The sequence below is a fragment of the Vigna unguiculata genome, chromosome 4 (assembly GCF_037176805.1).
Source record: "Vigna unguiculata cultivar grain cowpea cultivar isolate G323 ecotype 2 chromosome 4, ASM3717680v1, whole genome shotgun sequence".
NCBI lineage: Eukaryota > Viridiplantae > Streptophyta > Magnoliopsida > Fabales > Fabaceae > Vigna > Vigna unguiculata.
In genome coordinates, this window is record NC_140795.1 from 5,794,149 (window position 1) to 5,813,572 (window position 19,424).

General features: G+C 32.7%; 3 protein-coding genes across 4 annotated transcripts; 1 reads left to right on the forward strand and 2 right to left on the reverse strand.

Annotated features, from left to right (window-relative positions):
- The first annotated feature begins 551 nt into the window (after positions 1-551).
- Positions 552-2,587, forward strand: LOC114181625 (uncharacterized). Its single transcript, XM_028068129.2, has 5 exons — positions 552-840; positions 1,078-1,167; positions 1,253-1,402; positions 1,536-1,736; positions 2,224-2,587. Exons 1-5 carry the CDS (start codon positions 577-579, stop codon positions 2,332-2,334), a joined length of 816 nt encoding a protein of 271 aa, XP_027923930.1. The 5' UTR covers positions 552-576; the 3' UTR covers positions 2,335-2,587.
- Positions 2,588-10,174: 7,587 nt separating this feature from the next.
- LOC114181322 (Pentatricopeptide repeat (PPR) superfamily protein) lies at positions 10,175-12,720 on the reverse strand. Its single transcript, XM_028067747.2, has one exon. It carries the CDS (start codon positions 12,598-12,600, stop codon positions 10,396-10,398), a length of 2,205 nt encoding a protein of 734 aa, XP_027923548.1. The 5' UTR covers positions 12,601-12,720; the 3' UTR covers positions 10,175-10,395.
- Positions 12,721-13,395: 675 nt separating this feature from the next.
- On the reverse strand, positions 13,396-17,228 carry VTI13 (vesicle transport V-snare 13). 2 transcript variants are annotated; one of them, XM_028069396.2, is made up of 6 exons: positions 17,046-17,228; positions 16,724-16,839; positions 15,382-15,440; positions 15,108-15,296; positions 13,966-14,136; positions 13,396-13,767 (listed from the first exon to the last, which is right to left on the reverse strand). In XM_028069396.2, the coding sequence occupies exons 2-6, from the start codon at positions 16,815-16,817 to the stop codon at positions 13,615-13,617; spliced, it is 666 nt and encodes a 221-aa protein (XP_027925197.1). In that variant the 5' UTR covers positions 16,818-16,839; positions 17,046-17,228; the 3' UTR covers positions 13,396-13,614. The 2 variants fall into 2 exon arrangements, with proteins under 2 accessions (XP_027925197.1, XP_027925198.1); XM_028069397.2 differs by having other exon boundaries at positions 16,724-16,842; positions 17,046-17,222.
- Between the last annotated feature and the right edge of the window lie 2,196 nt (positions 17,229-19,424).

A 19,424-nucleotide genomic window follows, 5' to 3' on the forward strand; every position in this document is an offset into this window, starting at 1 on the left:
AAATTAAAAAATCATTAAATAAATCTCATAAATAATGAAATTAAAATACCAATTAAATCTTAAATTAATTATTTTATTTTAAAAGAGTTAATATATATTAATATCTGAGACAACTTGGCGGCACATTTTCGTACAGAAAATGAATTATTGTACTACACCTGAGATAACACGTGATTTGTGTGACCGAAGTGTCCAGTTTCACTTTTGTGTTTTTTTTTGTTTTAAAGTAAAATTTCATTATAATCCTTTCACTGGTGAACAATAAATAAAATTTCATATTTATTTCTATTTGTGTTTTATTTCAATTTTCTTGAATGACGGTTGTATTTATAGTCTCAATCCGTATCCACTTAAATATTTATTAAATAAGATTTAAAAAATATTAAATAAATACAATACTACCACATGTTCAATATTAGAGAGATAAGACTCTTCTTCTCTGAACCTTAAATAATATAGTATGAAAGAATTATAATTATATAAATAAACTTCAAGATAAATCATGAAAACAAAAACAGGATAAGGATTTAAATACCCAAATCTAAAGTTAGAAAGTAAACAAATTGAAACCACTCCATGTACTTAAATACCATGATGTGTGTACATAAACACACACATGAACAAAGACATCATCTGATTTATTCATTGTTCCAAGTCAACCTTATTATGGCAACCCTTTTCATGGTTCCTTGCCAGCATCAATTGCTGAAGAAGTTGCAGAGCCATTGTCATCCAAAGCCACCACCATCACCACCATCAAACTCCATTATCAGGAGTCAGAAAACTTCTTCATTCAGTTTCAAAAGCAATGCCAATGTCCCTATTCATGAACTTCCTGGGGTGACACATTCTCACTATCCTCTCCATCTCACATTTTCATAAATTTGAATTCTCTGATAAGTTTTATACTATATTTCTCCGTTATATCTTTAAAATACATTGATAAATACTGTATCTTCGAAATACACCAATAGATATTGATTTTATTGTTCCTTGCCAAAAGTTCCGGCAAAAAAATGTGGACTTCACTTTCATGCTATAACGAGTCTAACATGAAGGTGTGCATGTTCTTTGCAGGCTTCATTTGATCAATACATGGATGACAAACACAGAGTTCTCAGTGCTGTGTTTTCTGGTGACAAAGCAACAACAAAACAGATCAATGAGGTACTTAAACAACTTTTCATGAAGAAAACAATGTAAGAAACATGAGTGAAGAATGTTTAACCGAGAAAGTGGTTTTGGTATGCAGGAAGAGTGGAGGATTAACATGCCTACCATACAGTGCTTATTTCTGAGTGTGAAACCAGTAGCAGATGTGAGGTTAACATTCAAGTCTAAAGGGGAAGATTACCCACCTCACATTCCTCATCATATCACCAAAGTTCTTGAGCTTCACTTTGTAAGCCCTTTTTCCAGATGAACTTCTCAACAAGTACTTACAAGAAAGAAAAAAAAGTAGAAGTGAGATTGAGTTTATACACAAGTACTTATGCAGAGATGATGATGATGATGATGATGAGTTTGTTTTGCAGACAAGGTGGGAGCTACAGGGTCTGAGTGCCCTTTACAATGACCCTTACCAGATAAACCTTGATGTTAGAGGCACCATATACCCAGAAAGGACGGGAAAACATAGTTGGCTCAAGAATCAGATGGAGATGGAGATAGCATTTTGTGTTTCTCCAGCAACAGCTTTCATTCCTGAAAGTGTCTTGCAGAATGCCATAGAGCTGGTTAGATTGCCTCTGAATTGCACAACTAACACTTCCTTTCTCTTCCTGTTCTAGTTCTCGTAAAACTATTTAGAAATAATATTTCCAAAAATAATCACATTTTCACGTCCAGTAAAATGAAAAAGTTAACCCTAATAACTGTTAGGTAATTTAAAAAAATTACCGGAAAGATTTAATATTAAAGAGACATAAATTTAATTTACACAACGACATCATTCTTAATCTTTAATCTAAAATATTAAGACGGTGAGTTTTTTATAGATCTCCGTATAATATTCAATTTTTTCATTTTTATTTCATGTGAGACTTAGACTCACATTTGAATTCTCAACGATAATTGATATACCAAAAAAAAATTTATAAATTTATTGCTTTAACGTTTTGACATAAAAGAAAAAAAAAAAACCATCAAACATTGCAATGAAACTACATTTGATTAGACAAGTTCTTTTGATGATGAGTTGTTGATCAATAAATTCGTTGACAGATTTTCAAAACAGTGTGGGATGAAATGAAGCAGGAATTCCATGGTAGATTATTGCAAGATTATAACAGGTTCAAGAGAAACAAGACCAAGAAGATTCCTGTTCAGACTTAGTGTTCTAACTTTCTAATTCTGATTAACTGTCATGAATCTCTCTGTAAAGACAAAAGAGTGATTCAGACTTCTCAGTCTGCACTTTGTACATGGATGGATTATTTTTTTCAAATGACTTTCAAATTCTGTTTTTTTTTTCTTCTATGGAATAAGTAAATATGGTAACTATGCCCTTTCAGTAATAATTGTAAAATAAATTGATCATATCAATTTATGATTGAACAATTATAAGATATGATTTGTTTAGTGTTAATGCTATTTTGGTATAATTCACCAATATGTCTATTAGACCCTTAATCTTCTTCAATTTTCTTAATTAGACCCCTAAAATTAGTTTGTAATAGTTTGAAACCCAAAAAGATTACAATTTATGAAAGTTTGGATTATTTTAAAAATCCTGTTACAAAATTCCAGAAAGATCAGGTATTCAATCAGATTACAATTTAAGAACCTAATAAAAAAAAAAAAAAACTCAAATTACTTTATTGAATTGAATTTCTGTTCTCATCTCTTATTTTAACAAATAAGAATACGACTTTTTTGTTATAACAATTTAAGAATTCAAATGAACTGAAATACTTATTAAGTGATAGTCCTTAAGTTTTTGTTTCCCTCAACTTCAAGCATACAAGCAACATATTTTGGTAGGTAGCTTTTAAAAGAAAAAAAAATAGTCATATACTAAAAATATAAAATAATTTTGTATTACCATTTAATCATAAATTATTATGTATTAACTTTTATCATAATTATTTTCAAAATTAAATTCAATAATTATTGTTAATTAAATGAGTATATATAATGATTAAACTCTGTTTTTTCTTACTTAATACAGTTTGGCAAGCAACAAATTTGATTAGTTGATTTTGTCTAAATATTGTGATATAATCGTTTGATGATAAACAAGAACAACGATATATAACGAAATGTTCTAAACAAGACGTGTCAGCAGATACATAGATATTGCGTGTGGTTTTAACAGATCACAATCACAATACGTTTTTGTTTTTGTAATGTTTTCTTCCTTGGATATGTTTTTGTTTTCATTTTCTATTTGGTATTAATTTTAATTTTGGCTTTAATATTTTTGTTCTTGTGAACACGTAATCTAATTCCGTATAAAATTTTACTTACACCTTTCATTTTCTAGATTTGTTTAATCCTTTGCTAATACATCATTAGTTATTAGTTCCTGCATTAGTCCAATTTTGGGATTTGAAATCGCGATTATGTTTTGATTTTATGGAAACGAAACATATAATAAGGATGCGATGATATTTTGACTATTTTGTCAACTTTTTTGTCTTGATTTACTATATAATTGAAGTAGAACATGATTTTTCACTTCAATTTCCCAAGAATCAGGACCTATAACTTTTTATGCTTCGAAATAAGTTTGTTCAAATTTCAAAATTAACATTTTTTTTATTATTATTTTATGTGAGATATTGCCTCAATCAATATATACCGAGGACATAATCCCTATATGCTTTGCGCTTTTTAATCGATACAGAAAACTTGCTTGATATTTCAAAATTGCCATTAGCATGGTGGTTGGCCTTGCTGAAGAGGAGAACCAAGTCAAATTCATGTTTATGGCTTCGGTTAAAAATTAAATTAAGGCCATAAGCTTTATTTAGGGTTCAAATTCGTATTTTGTAGAGGCACACTACTATTATTCGTCTTCTGCCTCCAATCTCTGTTCTAGTTTTCGTTTACAACCACCGTTGTGTCGTCACCTTCTTGTTGACAAGCCACTTATTTTGGTAAACAACCAAAAATGTCGTTGGGTTGTGAATAATATATCCATAATTTTAAAGTTTGGATACCAAAATGTATGCAAGTTTGGAATAGGGACAAATTCAAATTTCATGTACAAGGTTAGAGACTAGAAACATATTTAACTCATTTAGTATACATCAAAATGGGTCAAGTGATAAAATAATGTTCAAACACAACCATCATAATAGAAGATGGATCCAGAAATTCAAGAAAGGGTTCAAAAGAAAAAAAATTAATAAAAATTAAATCACAATAAAGAAATACATGATACCTCTTATTTAAGTTGTGCACGTCATTTTTTCATGTCATAGAATTTATCAATGATATAATATATATATCAAACTTATCAAGAATCATTCTCTCAATATTGTATGTAATCAAACAATCAACAAAAAATTCATCTTCCATCTTGTTTTAGAGTCTAATTTTCACAATTTTCGTAGTTGAAAAAAATCTCAAATATAGTAGTTAAAACAAGTAAAATTAATATTAATCAAGGAATTAAATATTAAATTGAATTAAACTACCGATCAATGGGAGTGTGAGAAACACAATGACTTCTTGACAAAGTCATTATATTTGTCTTCTCAAATAAGTTTTGACTTTTATATATATATATATATATATATATATATATATATATATATATAAAAGACTTTTTGCAAGAGAGAGTCATGCAAACATTTAAAGAACACCAATTTGATCTTTTGCATAATTAAATAAACTCTTAATAATGAAAAAAAAAATAACATAGACCTTCAATCAAGAAAAAATTAATTATAAATTTAATAAGAATAATAAATTAAACATAATAACTAGAGAAGAAAAATTAATACTGAATATTTTAATGTGAAAGATCTTTTAATGGCGTAGAAATTATTTTCTTAATATTTTTTCGGAAATCTAAATTTTAACTTATATAAATTAATTTTAGATTGTAAATAAATTGTATTAAAACTACATTGATTTCCCCTAAGCTTGCTTGAGGGTTGGTTTAAAGTTAATTTTGAGAGATTACAATTTGACAATGGATTTGATATATTTGTTTAGATGACTTCGGATCCTGTTTCTTACCATCCAATCTGTTTTGTTTTAATATTCTCTAAAAATTATAAGTTTTTTGAACTATTTTTGTATTGATAAAAAATTATCTAATAAAAATATTTTATACAACATGGATTCTATTTAAATGCATTTGTTCATTTCAAAATATATTTTTTGTAAAATATAACTTTATTTAAGTTTTAGTTTTTCTTTTTCTAAAACTTAATTATATGTAGGTAGTGAAGTTAACATATTAAGAAGGAGATTGTGATTTTTCATATAAAACATTTGTATTACAAATATATTAACACATTTGATACTATTTTTACATTAAAATCTTAAAACAATTTACTATATACATATTTTGAAAAAATGTTTTGTAATTGTTAATCCCAGAAGTGTTTCAATATATATATATATATATATATATATATATATATATATATATATATATATTATATACCAACTACTGAAAGCTGCATGTTTAAGCGAAATTGAAGATTTAAAATAAATAATATGAATAGAAAAATAATGTACAAAAATATATTATATATTTGTAAAATTTTCCACACTTTTATTTCATTACACGATAGTGTTGCTTATAATAATATAAACACTAAAAGTACAAACTACAACAACGTAAACTTATGCTGTATCGTTTGGAGTCAAAATCAACCAAAATATCTAATAAATATCTACGCGCTTTTCACATTCACATTTTGCCAAGATGCAAGAGATCGAACCGTACCTATCGTTTAAAGTTAATTTTGAGATATTACAATTTGAGAATAGATTTGATGTATTTGTTTAGATGATTTCGGATCCTTTTTCTTACCATCCAACCTGTTTTGTTTTAATATTTTCTAAAAGTTATACGTTTGTTGAGCTATTTTGTATTGAAAAATTATTTAATACAAATATTTTGTACAACTTGTATTTTATTTAAATTGGATTTGTTAATTTAAAGTTTTTTTTTGTAAAATATAACTTGATTTAAGTTTTATGATTTTTTTTTAATTATGTCTTTGGTCCTCATTTTCATAACAAAATCTCGATTTGGTTCCTTTATTTTTTTATCTCAATTTGGTCCCTGTTTTGGGAGATTTGATCTCAATTTAGTCCTTTCCGTTAGTGGTACAATAACAGCGTTAGATGGGGTATCACGTGTCAGTTTCTGGATTTTTTGAATTTATTTTTATTTTATTTTTTTGAATTTAAAAAAAAAATAAAAAAATTGTCACGTATCAAGCTGTAGTCGGACCACGTGGTAGTGACAAAATGATGTGATAGTGATAATGTCACGTGTCAGTATTATACCAGGTATCATTTTCTCATTCTCAATCTGGTCCCTATATTCTAATTTTTGTCTCAATTTAGTTCCTATTTTTGTAAAAATAGTGTAATTTCGTCCCTCTCCAAATTAAAAAAAAAATTAATTTTTATATAAATGTTATACAAATATTTTTATTAAATTTGATATTTTTATTCAAATTGATATTTTTATTATATATTTTTAACATAACTAAATTTATTTAAATTTGTGTTTCACATCCAGCTTTGCTTAAAATTGTTTTCAAATTTTAAATTTATATGTTTTTGATTATTACATGAACTAGTTAAAATTATTTTTAAAATTTTTATAATTGTTATTTTTACACCAATTCAAACCTTTGTGTACAAATCATTAAACTTTACATATTTTAAAAATATACAATTATTTAAAATATAAATTCAAATAAAAAAACAATAGTAAAGTACGATGTAATAAAATATCAATATAATTTATCAATTTTTTTTCTATTAACAACTTTAAAACAATATTAAATAAACTTAATTTTGTTAAAAATATTCACTTGAAATATCAATTTTGATAGAAATATTTGTGTACATTTATATAAAAAACAACTTTGATTTCAAATTGGAGAGGGACAAAGTTGCTCATTTTTTACAAAAATAGGGACTAAATTGAGATAAAAATTAAAATAAAGGGACAAAATTGAGAAAGTAGAAATGACACCTGACATATAAGTGACACGTGTCATTGTCATTACCACATCACTCTGTCACATCCATATGGTACAATGACAACTTGACACGTGACAATTTTTTTTTAAATTCAAAAAAATATAATCAAAAATAAAAAAAATCAAAAAATAAAAATAAAAAAGTCAAAAAATCCAGGAACACGTGACACACCCTCTTTAAGGTGTTACTGTACCACTAACGGAATGGACCAAATTGAGATAAAAAAAAATAGAGGAACCAAATTAAGATTTTGCTACGAAAATAGGAACCAAAGGCATGATTAAACTTTTTTTTTGTGAAGGCTTAATTACATATAGTAGTAAAATTAATATATTACATTACGGTTTAGTTAATTTGGTTTCATTCCAATTATTTTAGATATTAATCAAATCATAAATTAAATTATCTAATCAAATTTTGGATGTGCTGAAAATAATAACAATTGCAATCCTTATTTATTCTTGTAATCGGATGAGATAATTTAAGAGAGTAATTCATTTATTTGCATAATTTGAAATTTTTTTCAAGAAAAATTATATGTTTGAATGATGAAATTGGAAGGAATTGAAATTGAAGAATTTTAAGAATGTATTTCAAATAAATAAAATAGTAGAATTTGAAATTTACTCCAAAAAAAAAGAAAATTGAAATTTCTCAAAGTTGTGAAATTGTTCATTCGTTAGGACAAAAGATGTCCACATGTCCAAAAAGTCGAGTCGGGTTGGGTATAAGGTTGAGTCGAGTCAGATTAGGTCAAAGGTCGAGTTGGGCGAGTCAGGGCTAAAGGTTGAGTCAGGCGGGCCTATGCCGAACTAGCCTGGACCAGAGGTCAAGCCTGATTGGCCCGATTTGAAGGTCAAGCTGGGTCGAAGGTCAAGCTCGGTCAAAGGTCAAGCTTAGTCGAAGGTCGAGTCGATTTGGCCTTGACCAATGGTTGAGCCGAGTTAGCATAAGCCTCAAGTTGAGCCAAGCCAAGCCCGCCTAGGTTAAAGGTCGGGTGAGCCAGTTTGGACCAAAGGTCGAGCCGGGTCAAAGATAAAGTTGGTTCAAGTTGGGCCAAAGGCTGAGCCGGGTTGGCCCGGGCTAAAGGTCGAGCCAAGTCAGGTCGGGTTGAAGGTCGAGTCGAGTTGTCCCGGGACGAAGGTCAAACCGAGTCGACCCAAGCCGAATGTCAAGCCGAGTAAGCCCAAGCCCTAAGTCAAGTTGGGCTAACCCGAGTCAAAGGTCAAGTTTGACCGACTCGGGTCGAATGTCAAGTGGGGCCGGCCCAAGCAGAATTTTGAGTCAGAATAGCCCAGACCAAGGTTGAGTTTGGTTGGCCTAGGACAAAGATCAAGTCGAGCCAACCCGAGAAGAAGGTCAAGATGAGTCGGCCTGAACCGAAGGTTAAGATGATTCATCCCAGACCAAAGGTCGAGTCAAGTTGGCCCAGTCCCCAAGTTGAGTCAAGTTGATCCTAGCTGAAGGTCAAGACGAGCTTACTCTAAGCTGAAGGTCGAGACGAGATTTCTCTAAGTCGAGTCGATCGGTTAAGTTGGGTCATTTTGGTCGAAGGTCGAGCTTAGTCAGCCAAACAACAAGTCAATTTGAGTTAGCCCGGGGCACAGTTTGAGCCTAGTCGGCCAGATAGAAGGTCAAGTCAAGTCAGTTAGGTCAAAGGTCGAGACTAGTTGGCCTTGGCTGAAGGTCGAGCCTAGTCGATTTGAGCCAAAGGTCAAGTTGATTCAACCTAAACGTAAGGTCGAGTTGAGTATGCCTGAGCCCCAAGTTGAGTTGAGTCATGTTAGACCTCGGGTCAAGCCGAGTCGGTCCCAGGTGAAGGTTGGAATGAGTCATCTTAGATCTAAGGACAACCTTGTTAATCTGGGAAAGTCGAGAACAAGATGGCCTGGCCGAAGGTCGAGACTATGACTTGGAACCAAATCGGCCCTGGTTGAAGGTTGAACCAAACTTAAAACTCCTGTAGTGCATCTTTCTTTGTTTCATTTTTTTCATTTGCCTCCATTGTTCACTTATGTTGCATCTCAATCCTAACATTAGATAAACAAACATAAAAACTCTCATGTTGGTGTGTCTTCTTCTTCATATCAACCCTAGTATTTTTGTCTCTATTGTTTGTCTTTGTTACTTGTCTTTGTCATTCACCTTCATCAAGTGGATTCAGCCTGGACCGAAGTTCAAACCGAGTTGGCTCAGCCAGAAGGTCCAAACAAGACTGCTTTAAGCTGAGCCGGCCCTAGCTGGAGGTCAAGCCATGTCAATATGAGTCCAAGGTTGAGTCGAGTTGGCGTCAACATAAGGTTTAAACTAATCTACCCTAGTTGAAGGTTGAGTCGATTCAACTCGGACCGAATTGGCTAAGGTTGAATTGATTCAATTGTGTCGAGATCGAATCTATTTGAATCAGCCTAAGTCGAACATTGGAGGTCAAATCGGCTCAAGTCGACTTGAACCAAAAGTCAAGACGAGTCGTACTAAATTGAAGGTCGAACTAAGTTAAGTTAGATTCAAAAGTAAAGTTAAGTTTGCTGTAAATAAAAATTAAATTGTTTTATCCAAACAAGAAAATTAAAATTTAAGATATTTCAATTACTTCATCCAAACTAATTACATATAAAATGAAGAAAATTTAATTACAAATAATTCAATTATTAAATATTTCAATTTCTTAAAATTGTTGGAATCCCTTGCTCAATATCAACATTGTTCCAATTTGAGGAAAAGTATCCAAATGTGAGAAAAGTGAATGCACAACAAGTCTTGAAAGTAAAAGCACATTTTCATACAGACAAGAAAACTTATATTCATACAATCAATTTTTGTTAGTGGAACATCTATGGAGGAAAAACAATTCTTACCATTTATTGTTTCAAACCCAAAATTTGACACAGAATATGTTATATTGATAAAACTTGCAGAAGAATTAGGCGCAATATCAAAAATAGTAAAATGAAAACAGAGATTCTGTTTCCCAAATTTACACGAAATCTTCTTATAATCATATATATTATTGATACAAATCTTTAATATTAACAACGAAAGAGACAGAAAATTATAAAAATGTGAGCAACATATGATTGAGAAAAACAGAATATTATTGCAGAAAGCATTGTACGATATATCTATATACTGTAAAACTGTTATTCTTTGTCCTCATCGAAAGACTTCAATTTCCTGGTCCAAATGGTGGCTTCAAGTTATAAGTGTAATTCACCAATAATCAGAGCAAGAACAAGAGCCTTGCTTGAAACTATGAAAACGATAACGATCTCGAACAACAATTTCACGTTTATAGACATCAGAAGAAATCTTAATAGCAGAATGACAATCCTGGCATATCCTAAGGTTCTTGAAAATACAGAGGGGAGAACCGAGTGGTGTGGTCATTAGGCCAAAACAAAGTGCAAGTTTCTCACTGTGAGTGAACAACACTTGTTCTACCTCCTCCAATGCTTCCATACAATCATCCCCATTGGAACAACCAAACAGCACTTGACAATTTGTGTTGGGAACATAGCCAGCCAACCTCAGTTTGCAAATCATGTCATCAAGCTTCATGTATATATCTGCAGTTCTTGGGTGAGATTTATCCCCAGCAATGAACCGATGAAGTTGGCCATCAACATATATCGAACTCATTCCTGGCACCTTTTTGATACCCCTATTCTTAAGAACCTTTCTGAGGGAATTTGCCTTGTCTACTTTCCCACTCAATGCAAACATGTTTGAAAGCAGGATATGATATTCTGTGTTGAGGGGATCCATCTCAACCAAATCCCTCATAATCTTCTCCCCCAGGTTCAACTTACCATGTGCATAACAAGCACCCAAAAGGGACCCCAAAACAACTTCATTTGGAGGAATTGGCATCTTCCTCACCAAAACATCAGCTTCTTCCAATCGTCCAGCTCGACCAAGAAGATCCACCATGCAAGCATAATGCTCTACTTCCCGTCGTACCCGATAAACAGACTCCATATCATGAAAACACTGCCTACCCTGTTGAACAAGACCCGAATGGCTGCAAGCACTTAACAAGGCCATGAAAGTAACAGCATCAGGCTTCACCTCTTCCACCATGGACTCGAACATCTCCACTACAACTTTCCCCATCCCATGCATGGCCAACCCACCAAGTATGGCATTCCATGCCACCACATTCCTCCGTGGCATGTGCCTAAACACCATCAACGCAGCTCTTACCCTCCCACATTTGGCATACATGTCAACCAAACTTGTCCCCACCATAACACCCAAATCCCACCCCATAGCCTTAACAGCATAACAATGAACCCACCTTCCCACACTCACATCACCAGACTGAGAACAAGCAGATAAAACAGAACACAAAGTAACCCAATTCAACCCAAATCCACAACAATAAACCATCTCCTTTTCGTTTTGGTTTTCTACAAGTGTCTTTCTTCGAAACCAATCATGTCCAACATATTGTGGAATACTAAAAGTAGACATCTTTTCCCGCAGGAATTCAATTTTTGATTCGCTACATTGTAGGAGGCTAGCTCTTTCCACATCACAGAATGCCTCTTGGTTATCAAAACCCCGGTCTTTCTCTTCTTGAAGCCATTGCCTGGCACTTGATGTGGTTACCACTCTCAAAGGAGATTTAAACCTCGGTTCACCACGTTGTGACAGACTAGCTCCTTCTGCAAGACCCAACCTATGTTGATTACCAAAAACCATTTCTCCGAGAAGCATAAAAGCCTCCTTTGTAAACCCATTTCCAACATACCCCTTTATCATAACAGTCCAAGCAACCTCATTTCTCTCCGGCATTTCATCAAACACCACTCTCCCACTCTCCACGCCCTCCCATTTCACTGTACCTTCCAACACCACAGTCCAAGAAACAACACTGGGTTCCTCAATCTCCCTAAACACCCTTCTAGCCTCACCCAAAAGCCCACACTTAACATAACCATCCATCACAGCATTGCACACTTTGATGTGCCTCAAAAGCCCGAACTTCACCACACCCACGTGCATTTGAGCCACGAGGTTGTCCTCCTCGAGCCTGGCACACGCGCCAAGAGCACAGATTAGCGTGACCCCATCGACGGGGAGGGAGCGTTGGCGCATTTTGAGGAAGAAACGGAGGGAATCGAGGGGGTGGGAGCAGCGGATGAGGACGGTGTAGTCCACAGAGTCCTTGTGACTGTGGGGAATTTGATCGAACAGTTTCTGCGCGTGTAGGGGGAGAGAGCAAGCAGCGTAGAGGTGGAGGAGGGCGTTAAGGAGGAAGTTGGAGGGAGAGGAGAGGAGGCCGGAAACGGTGGCGGCGGCGTGGAGCTGCTCGCCGGGACGGAGGGCAGAGGCGCGGGCGCATCTCCGGAGAAGAGAACGGAAGAAGAGAGGACAGTGATGTTGTCTGATGTGTGAATGTGACCATCTCATACCATATGGCGATGACTGGAGTTAAGGCAAAGGAAATTATATGCATGCATGCTCACTCTCTCGTCAATTTCTTTCAAAATATTTACATTTTACAACAAATTTAAGGAATTTCAGCCAACAAAATTTGGTGCAATAATAATGTATGGTAAAAAGAGTTTAATTGCATTCAATTCCATTACAATAGTTTGGATTAGGTGAAATGTGTGTGTATATATATATATATATATATATATATATATATATATATATATATATATATATATATATATATATATATATATATGTGTGTGTGTGTGTGTGTGTATATTACCTTTTAACTAAATTTTAATCTAATATATTGATTAAGTTAATGAATTGTAAAAGGTAAACATTGTTTTATAGTTTACAGAATATTTCTTTTTCCCTTTACCATAATGTTTAGTTTTTTAAGATAATAGATGGGAAGACGTTTAATTATATCTTAAATTAAAAAGAAAATCTGATTAGAAAAGAAAGTAAGAAATTCATTTTGATTAATCAAATTAAGGGAGAATATATGCTTTACGGAATTAATACGCATGATGATTATTTAACATGGTTTCCGTTCACATTTCACATCATCCTTCTCATTAAACTTCTGTAATAGTTCTGAAGATTTTATTATACAGGATGGCAAGCAGGTGATTTACATGCAAAATTGTAGCTGCATACTTTACTCCAACGGATTAGAACCAATATTAGTCTATATTTGAAGACCATAACCACACAAAATTTGGTTTCATGATTAAAATCATGTAACAACTGAACACAAAAAAAAGTAAAAATCAATACTCCATACATGCCAAACCCATCATTAGATACATACATTGAAAGAAGCTAACAGTATGAAGCTGAATGGCAACACTGCACAATGCATCATCTTTGACCAAAAAACACTCACAAATCACAAACGAGGAGGGGGCACAATGGGAAATAATAGTAATCATTGTATTTTGGCGACCTTTATGACCATTACAAGGAAAGGTAATTGATTGGCTATTTAGAAAGTTTGAAGTACAGGATCACGATGATCGCAATAACCAGAACCAAAACAATGCCACCAATAATCCATTTGTTCTTGTTCATCCTTCTTGACATGTTGGTCAAAATTTTCTTGCTCTTGCCTATGTTATCATCCACTCCATGGAGCTGCATGAGGGAATACAACCATCAGTAGATCAAAAGATATGTACTTTTTATGGTGTTAACACTACTGTTACTACGCATTTGACTCAAGGAAAAGAACATTTCATATTAGACTTGAAATTACTTTTAATTGAAAAGTAAAATTTCATGTCACTAATAGTAAAACATATCATCCATTGAACAAGAATGAAAGGAGATTACCGTGTTATGCGCATGCAATAGAGATTGGCGCTGTGAATGCAAATCTTGAAGAATCGAGACACCAAGCTCTTCTGTTTCCAACATTGTTCTCCTACTATCCTTAACTCTATCACTGGTCTTATTCAACCTCTCAGTTGACACCATTAATCTTGTTCTCTGGTCAGCAGATGCCTAATGTATTTGCATTATGTCAGTTTAGGGTTGGTTCAGAAATGAAGACGGAATTCAAATCTGGAAATCAGAAAATAGAACTGCGATTTGGCCCTGGATGTAGCCCAGCAAATTTATAATCTAACATATATTAATCTTGGAGGTCCCACAAACCAGTTGACCACAAATTTATTAATATCAAAGCATCTAATAGAATAAAAGTTAATTAAATTATAAATCTATTTATCCATTCAGATCATATTAAACCTCTAATGCGTAACCTAATCTAGTACTAAATTAGATAAATATGAATGTTATCAATAATTTTAATTGGTTTAAATTAGTTAAATATAATTTCTAAAAGATCTAATATTAAGGTTGTATTTGATATACAATAACTATCTGCCAGCAAAATTATAACCTAATCTTTACAATTTATCTACCATTAAAGGTATAGTATCCTTCATGCAGTGTGAAAAGATACTGCTTAAACTTCATTCGCTTTGTTTGACCATTAATAAGAGGGATGTATTTCATAAATGATGTGTTATTATCAAGTACATACATAGAAATCAACCTAGTCATGTATGGAATAATAATATAAACAATGTGTTGAAGAATAATAAATAAGGGTCAAATACTACTTTGGTCCACATAATTTGGTCTTAATTGCATCGCTATCTCTAGTATTCAAATAGCTTCAAAGATGTCCGTTAATTGATAATTGGTGTAACAGATCCAATGTAATCTAAACTCAACTTTTATTTGAATTGCCTAGAAAAAAAAATGACTAGTGAGGGATGTACATGGCTTGCTTGAAAGGGAAAAGAAATATCAACAACAATAAGGCGTTGCTTAACCCATTGATTTGACTAGAGAAGTATATATAAACAGAGGGAAAAGATAATGAAATTGCATCCTTGTTATAGCTTCATAACAAAATTAATCATCTTCAAGTATCAAAAGAGGATGCTAAAATAAATTAATCATACCGTCATAGCATCTGCCATGCCTGATTCCAACAATTCATCCCGAGCTGAAGGGTTTAAGTTACCAGATAGAATTTTCTTCACTTCAGTTTTAAGATTGTTTAGATCCGATTTATACTCCCGCAACTTAGCAAGAAGCACACCCTTGACGTTTGGCTGCAAACTTCTTGCCTCGAGGTCCATTTTTCGAATCTACATATTCATTACATAAACCATATCAGAATTAGAGTATAGGGAAAATAAAGACAACTTTCTAATGCAGAAGAAAAAGAAGTACCAAAGCTTCAGCTTCATCAATCCCAGTCTTTATTTCAGAAACTTTTTGTTTCTTTTGCTCTGAAAATAAACAGAAAATCGTAAAAATTATAGTGAAATGTGCATTGCTCCAAAATAATCATAAGATTCAACACTTCCTCCATCCACATAAAAACTTTCAATAGTTTGACATTCCTATAGTTCATTCATTACTCAAGAATTAAGATAATCTTCTATAAATACGTTAAGATCCATAAGAATTTATATTTATAGAGTAAAAATCTGATGGCATACCAAATGTGTACAAGAATTCACTTTATCCTATGATGCATACTTTAGAATGCCTCCCCGCACCCATTCAACTGACAAAAAGTGCAAAAAAAAGATGCAGCAACAAACACAGGAGGGTGGAAAACAAGTTCTGAAAGAGTACAGTACAACGAAACAGAGATGATAGGTCACTTTACATAGTCATTGTTAACCTTTATAACCAAATGTCCAAAATCAACAGAATGCAGTATCTGCTCCAAAACACAGCTTACAACATCAAGAAATGCAGAAATTACAGATTGCAATTATGAAACGCTAGCAAGATCTTCAACCTTGTCTCTCCAAAATTTACACATTTTGTATATGAGACATTTCTAAAATGACATATAGAATATAGAATAGAAGACACAAATAAAAGAGTGCCCCTAGTCTAGTCATGACCAAAGAAAAACAATACTAGCTGGCTGTGACATCTTGGAAACTGTTGAGAGGAGAAATTTTCTGGAGAGAATTTCAACCACCAGGGAGAGCTACACAACGGGTCCAAAGGAGCTATACACATCAATAAGTGAAAGGATCCTAATTCACGATATGTGTCATTGTCCAAATTCAAGCAATGTAACTGAATTCAGTAATGAAAGAGTTTCAATCATATATTTTTAGAAAAACTAAGATCTTGTAAACTTTTAGATCACATCGTAGAATACTTTTAGATCATATTCTAAAATAGAAAGAAGTACCTATAAACAAAATAAGCAAATGAACTTGACTAATTAACTGTACACACAACAATAACTTAAATGATCCTAATTCATCCTAAACGTCATTATATAAATTCAATATCTAAATTCAAGCAAAGCAATATAACTGAATTCTACACTAAAGAAATAAAGGAGTTTGAATCATATCTTAACAATATGCAAGAATGAGAACACAAACTTTTGGACTATATCCTACAAAAGAAAGACATACAAGTACACAAAAATACCTAAATTTATACCTTATAAAATCAAGTACAAAATAAATCAACAACACAACACAACAGCCGGAAATTTTAAAAAAAAAAGAAGAATCAAGTTAGAATTTTCCAGTACCTCCATTAAGAGCACCAGCAGCAGTGCACTTTTTCGTTAGATTCGCCGAGAGCTCGCAGTATTGGCGTTCGTATCCCTCGAACACGTTGCTCATCGTCCACGACCTTCTTCACTCGCTGCTTCAATTCATGATCAAGAAAACGAAAAGTTATGAAACTAAGAGAACGTGGAAACGAAATTAGAGAAACGAAATTGGAACCCAGGGATGAAGAATCCGGCACCGAAACCCTATTCGAACGCATAAACGTAAGTCGACGATGATCGACGAAGCGAGAAGAGAAAAACGTGTGTGAGAGCGTTAGATCGGAAGCGAGGAGGATACCTGCGTGGCCAGAGATAGCGTCGGAGGTTGAAGCCGCGGGAAATTGGGCGGAGAAAGGGTGGCGAAGTTTGGGAGAAAGGGGGAGAATGTGCGTTTTGATTGAGGGATTGATCAAAACGACAAGGTAGCGGAAAGTAGTGGAAGAGAATGATGAGAGTTTGTCTGTCAGAGTCAGAGGGTTTGTTAAACTAATTTTTGAGTTTAGTGAGAGAAATTGATTTAAGGAGGATCATTAGGAGAAATTCTTGACTTTTTCTTATTATTTTATTAATTTATTTATTATTTATTCAGTAAATAGTGTGTAAAATGTTTACATTTTCATTCTTAAAAATTCCAACAAAGTTATAAATATTATAGTTTTGCTAAATTAATAAAAAAAATATGGTTTTATATCCATCCTACTTAAAAAAACAATTCTTGGTTATTATATTACTTTTGAAATTTGAGATTCTTGAAAAAAAATTCACTATTTATTTATGCATGAGAAAGATAGAAATCAAATTATTGTAATTTTGAACACTCAATACTGTTGGTTTTTCCCTGTCTTCATCAATTTTTATTATATTTGTATATTGGTTTAATGGTTATGTATTTATAAATGCAAAATTTTATATTGTGAACTATTGAAAATTATTGTGAGTTGGGATGTTTTAAGCTTGGGAAGTAATGAGGTTAAGTTTTGTTTAAAGTTGAATACCAAATAAAAGTTTATTTACACAATACTCTAATACACTTAAATTAATGTATCTTTTTTAAAGTAATAATATGAATAAAAGTTAATTGAATATGTATTTTTCTTAATCGTGTTGTGTGGACCTTCACTAGTAAAGCTAAAGAACCATTGTACCTTTTGCATCATTGATTTTACAAGTCTACAAATCTAGCATTCAACCAATGAAATTATTGAGTACTAAGTAATAATTAAACTATAGTCTTAATATGAATATTTTAGAAATGAGTATGTACACGAGCGTGTAAACTTGAAATTCGAATAAATAATTTAAATAAATATAACTTAAAGTTAATTGGATATATTAATTAAATAATTAAAGAGGTAAAAAATTACATAATTAGATGTGATTTTTAAAATATATATTTTAATAAAATAATATTTATAATGATGGAGCATTTTAAGATGAGAAAATAAATTACATTTTGTCCATGAAAAAAAAGATATATAAATTGTTAGGAATTTTGTGCTAAGATCATAATCAATTATGGTAACTTGCATAATCAAATATGCTAATATCCATAGTAGATTGTTATTAAAAGTAATCAATGATTTATGTTAGTATAATCAATTATGCAACTCTCAATAATTAAATTTAAATCATCAAATAATTTATTAAAGGACTAAATTACTAAGCGATTTTGGTTTTAGTCCCTCTTCTAAAATTTGCTCTAAATAATCTCTATCCTTTCAAAACTCATGAGATTAGTCCTCGATATCTAACGCTGTTAATATTCTTTTTAACATGGCAAACGGTATTCTATGTCAACAAATCTATTTAAACATGTGGCAAATTATTTAATTAAAAAATAAAATTGATTTTCCAACTAATCTTCTTCTCCTTTGTTAGGCTAGGTTTCTCTCCCAAATCTCCATTAGAGCTTCTCTCGCTCCTTCCATTATGCAAAATCCAACGACACAAAAGATCTTCATCTTTTTCTTCTCTCTTGCGTGGGATGTAGCTTCCCCTTGTCTCCCCATTTGAGCATGCAGACACCGTTGAAGAGCTCGTTGACGATGCAGTCGCACCTTGCATTTATGTTTTTCTTCCGCGCGCGAGAATCCTAATCCAGCCACCATTCCACGACTACAATTGTTTCGTCCATTCAGAGCTGTCGCTGCCGCTTGAGGTCGAGGTGCTTGTCTGCGTCAACCACGTCAGCCATCGCGCGAAACCCTTCTATTTCTATTCGCTCATACGTGTTTTGCTTCAAGCTTCCATGGCTTCTTCCTTCTGCGGGCCACACAGGATCCACTATTGTTAGCACAACAACGTTCATAATCGGAGGCACCAATTCCCCATTTAATTGTTTTTGTTTTTTTTCGATTAGTTATTCTTCTTGATTTTGGGTTATTTTTATTGATGATGAAAATGTGCACTTTGCGTTGTAACTCATGAGTGTTCGTATTTGAGGATGAAGATTCTATGTGTTGGTTTTGTGAAAATGAAAAAATGTAGTGTGTTTATTGGCATTAATGGAAGAATATGTGGTTGTGTTGGGTGATGGAGACGAAGGGTGAAAGTGGAATGAGATGGAGGTGATGTTTTGGAGGAAGGGGAAGCAACATTGAAGATCTAGGTAGAGCTGTCTCACGGGAGGTGAAAAAGCCACGTGTTTAAAAAGAATTGATGAGGTAGAATACCGTTT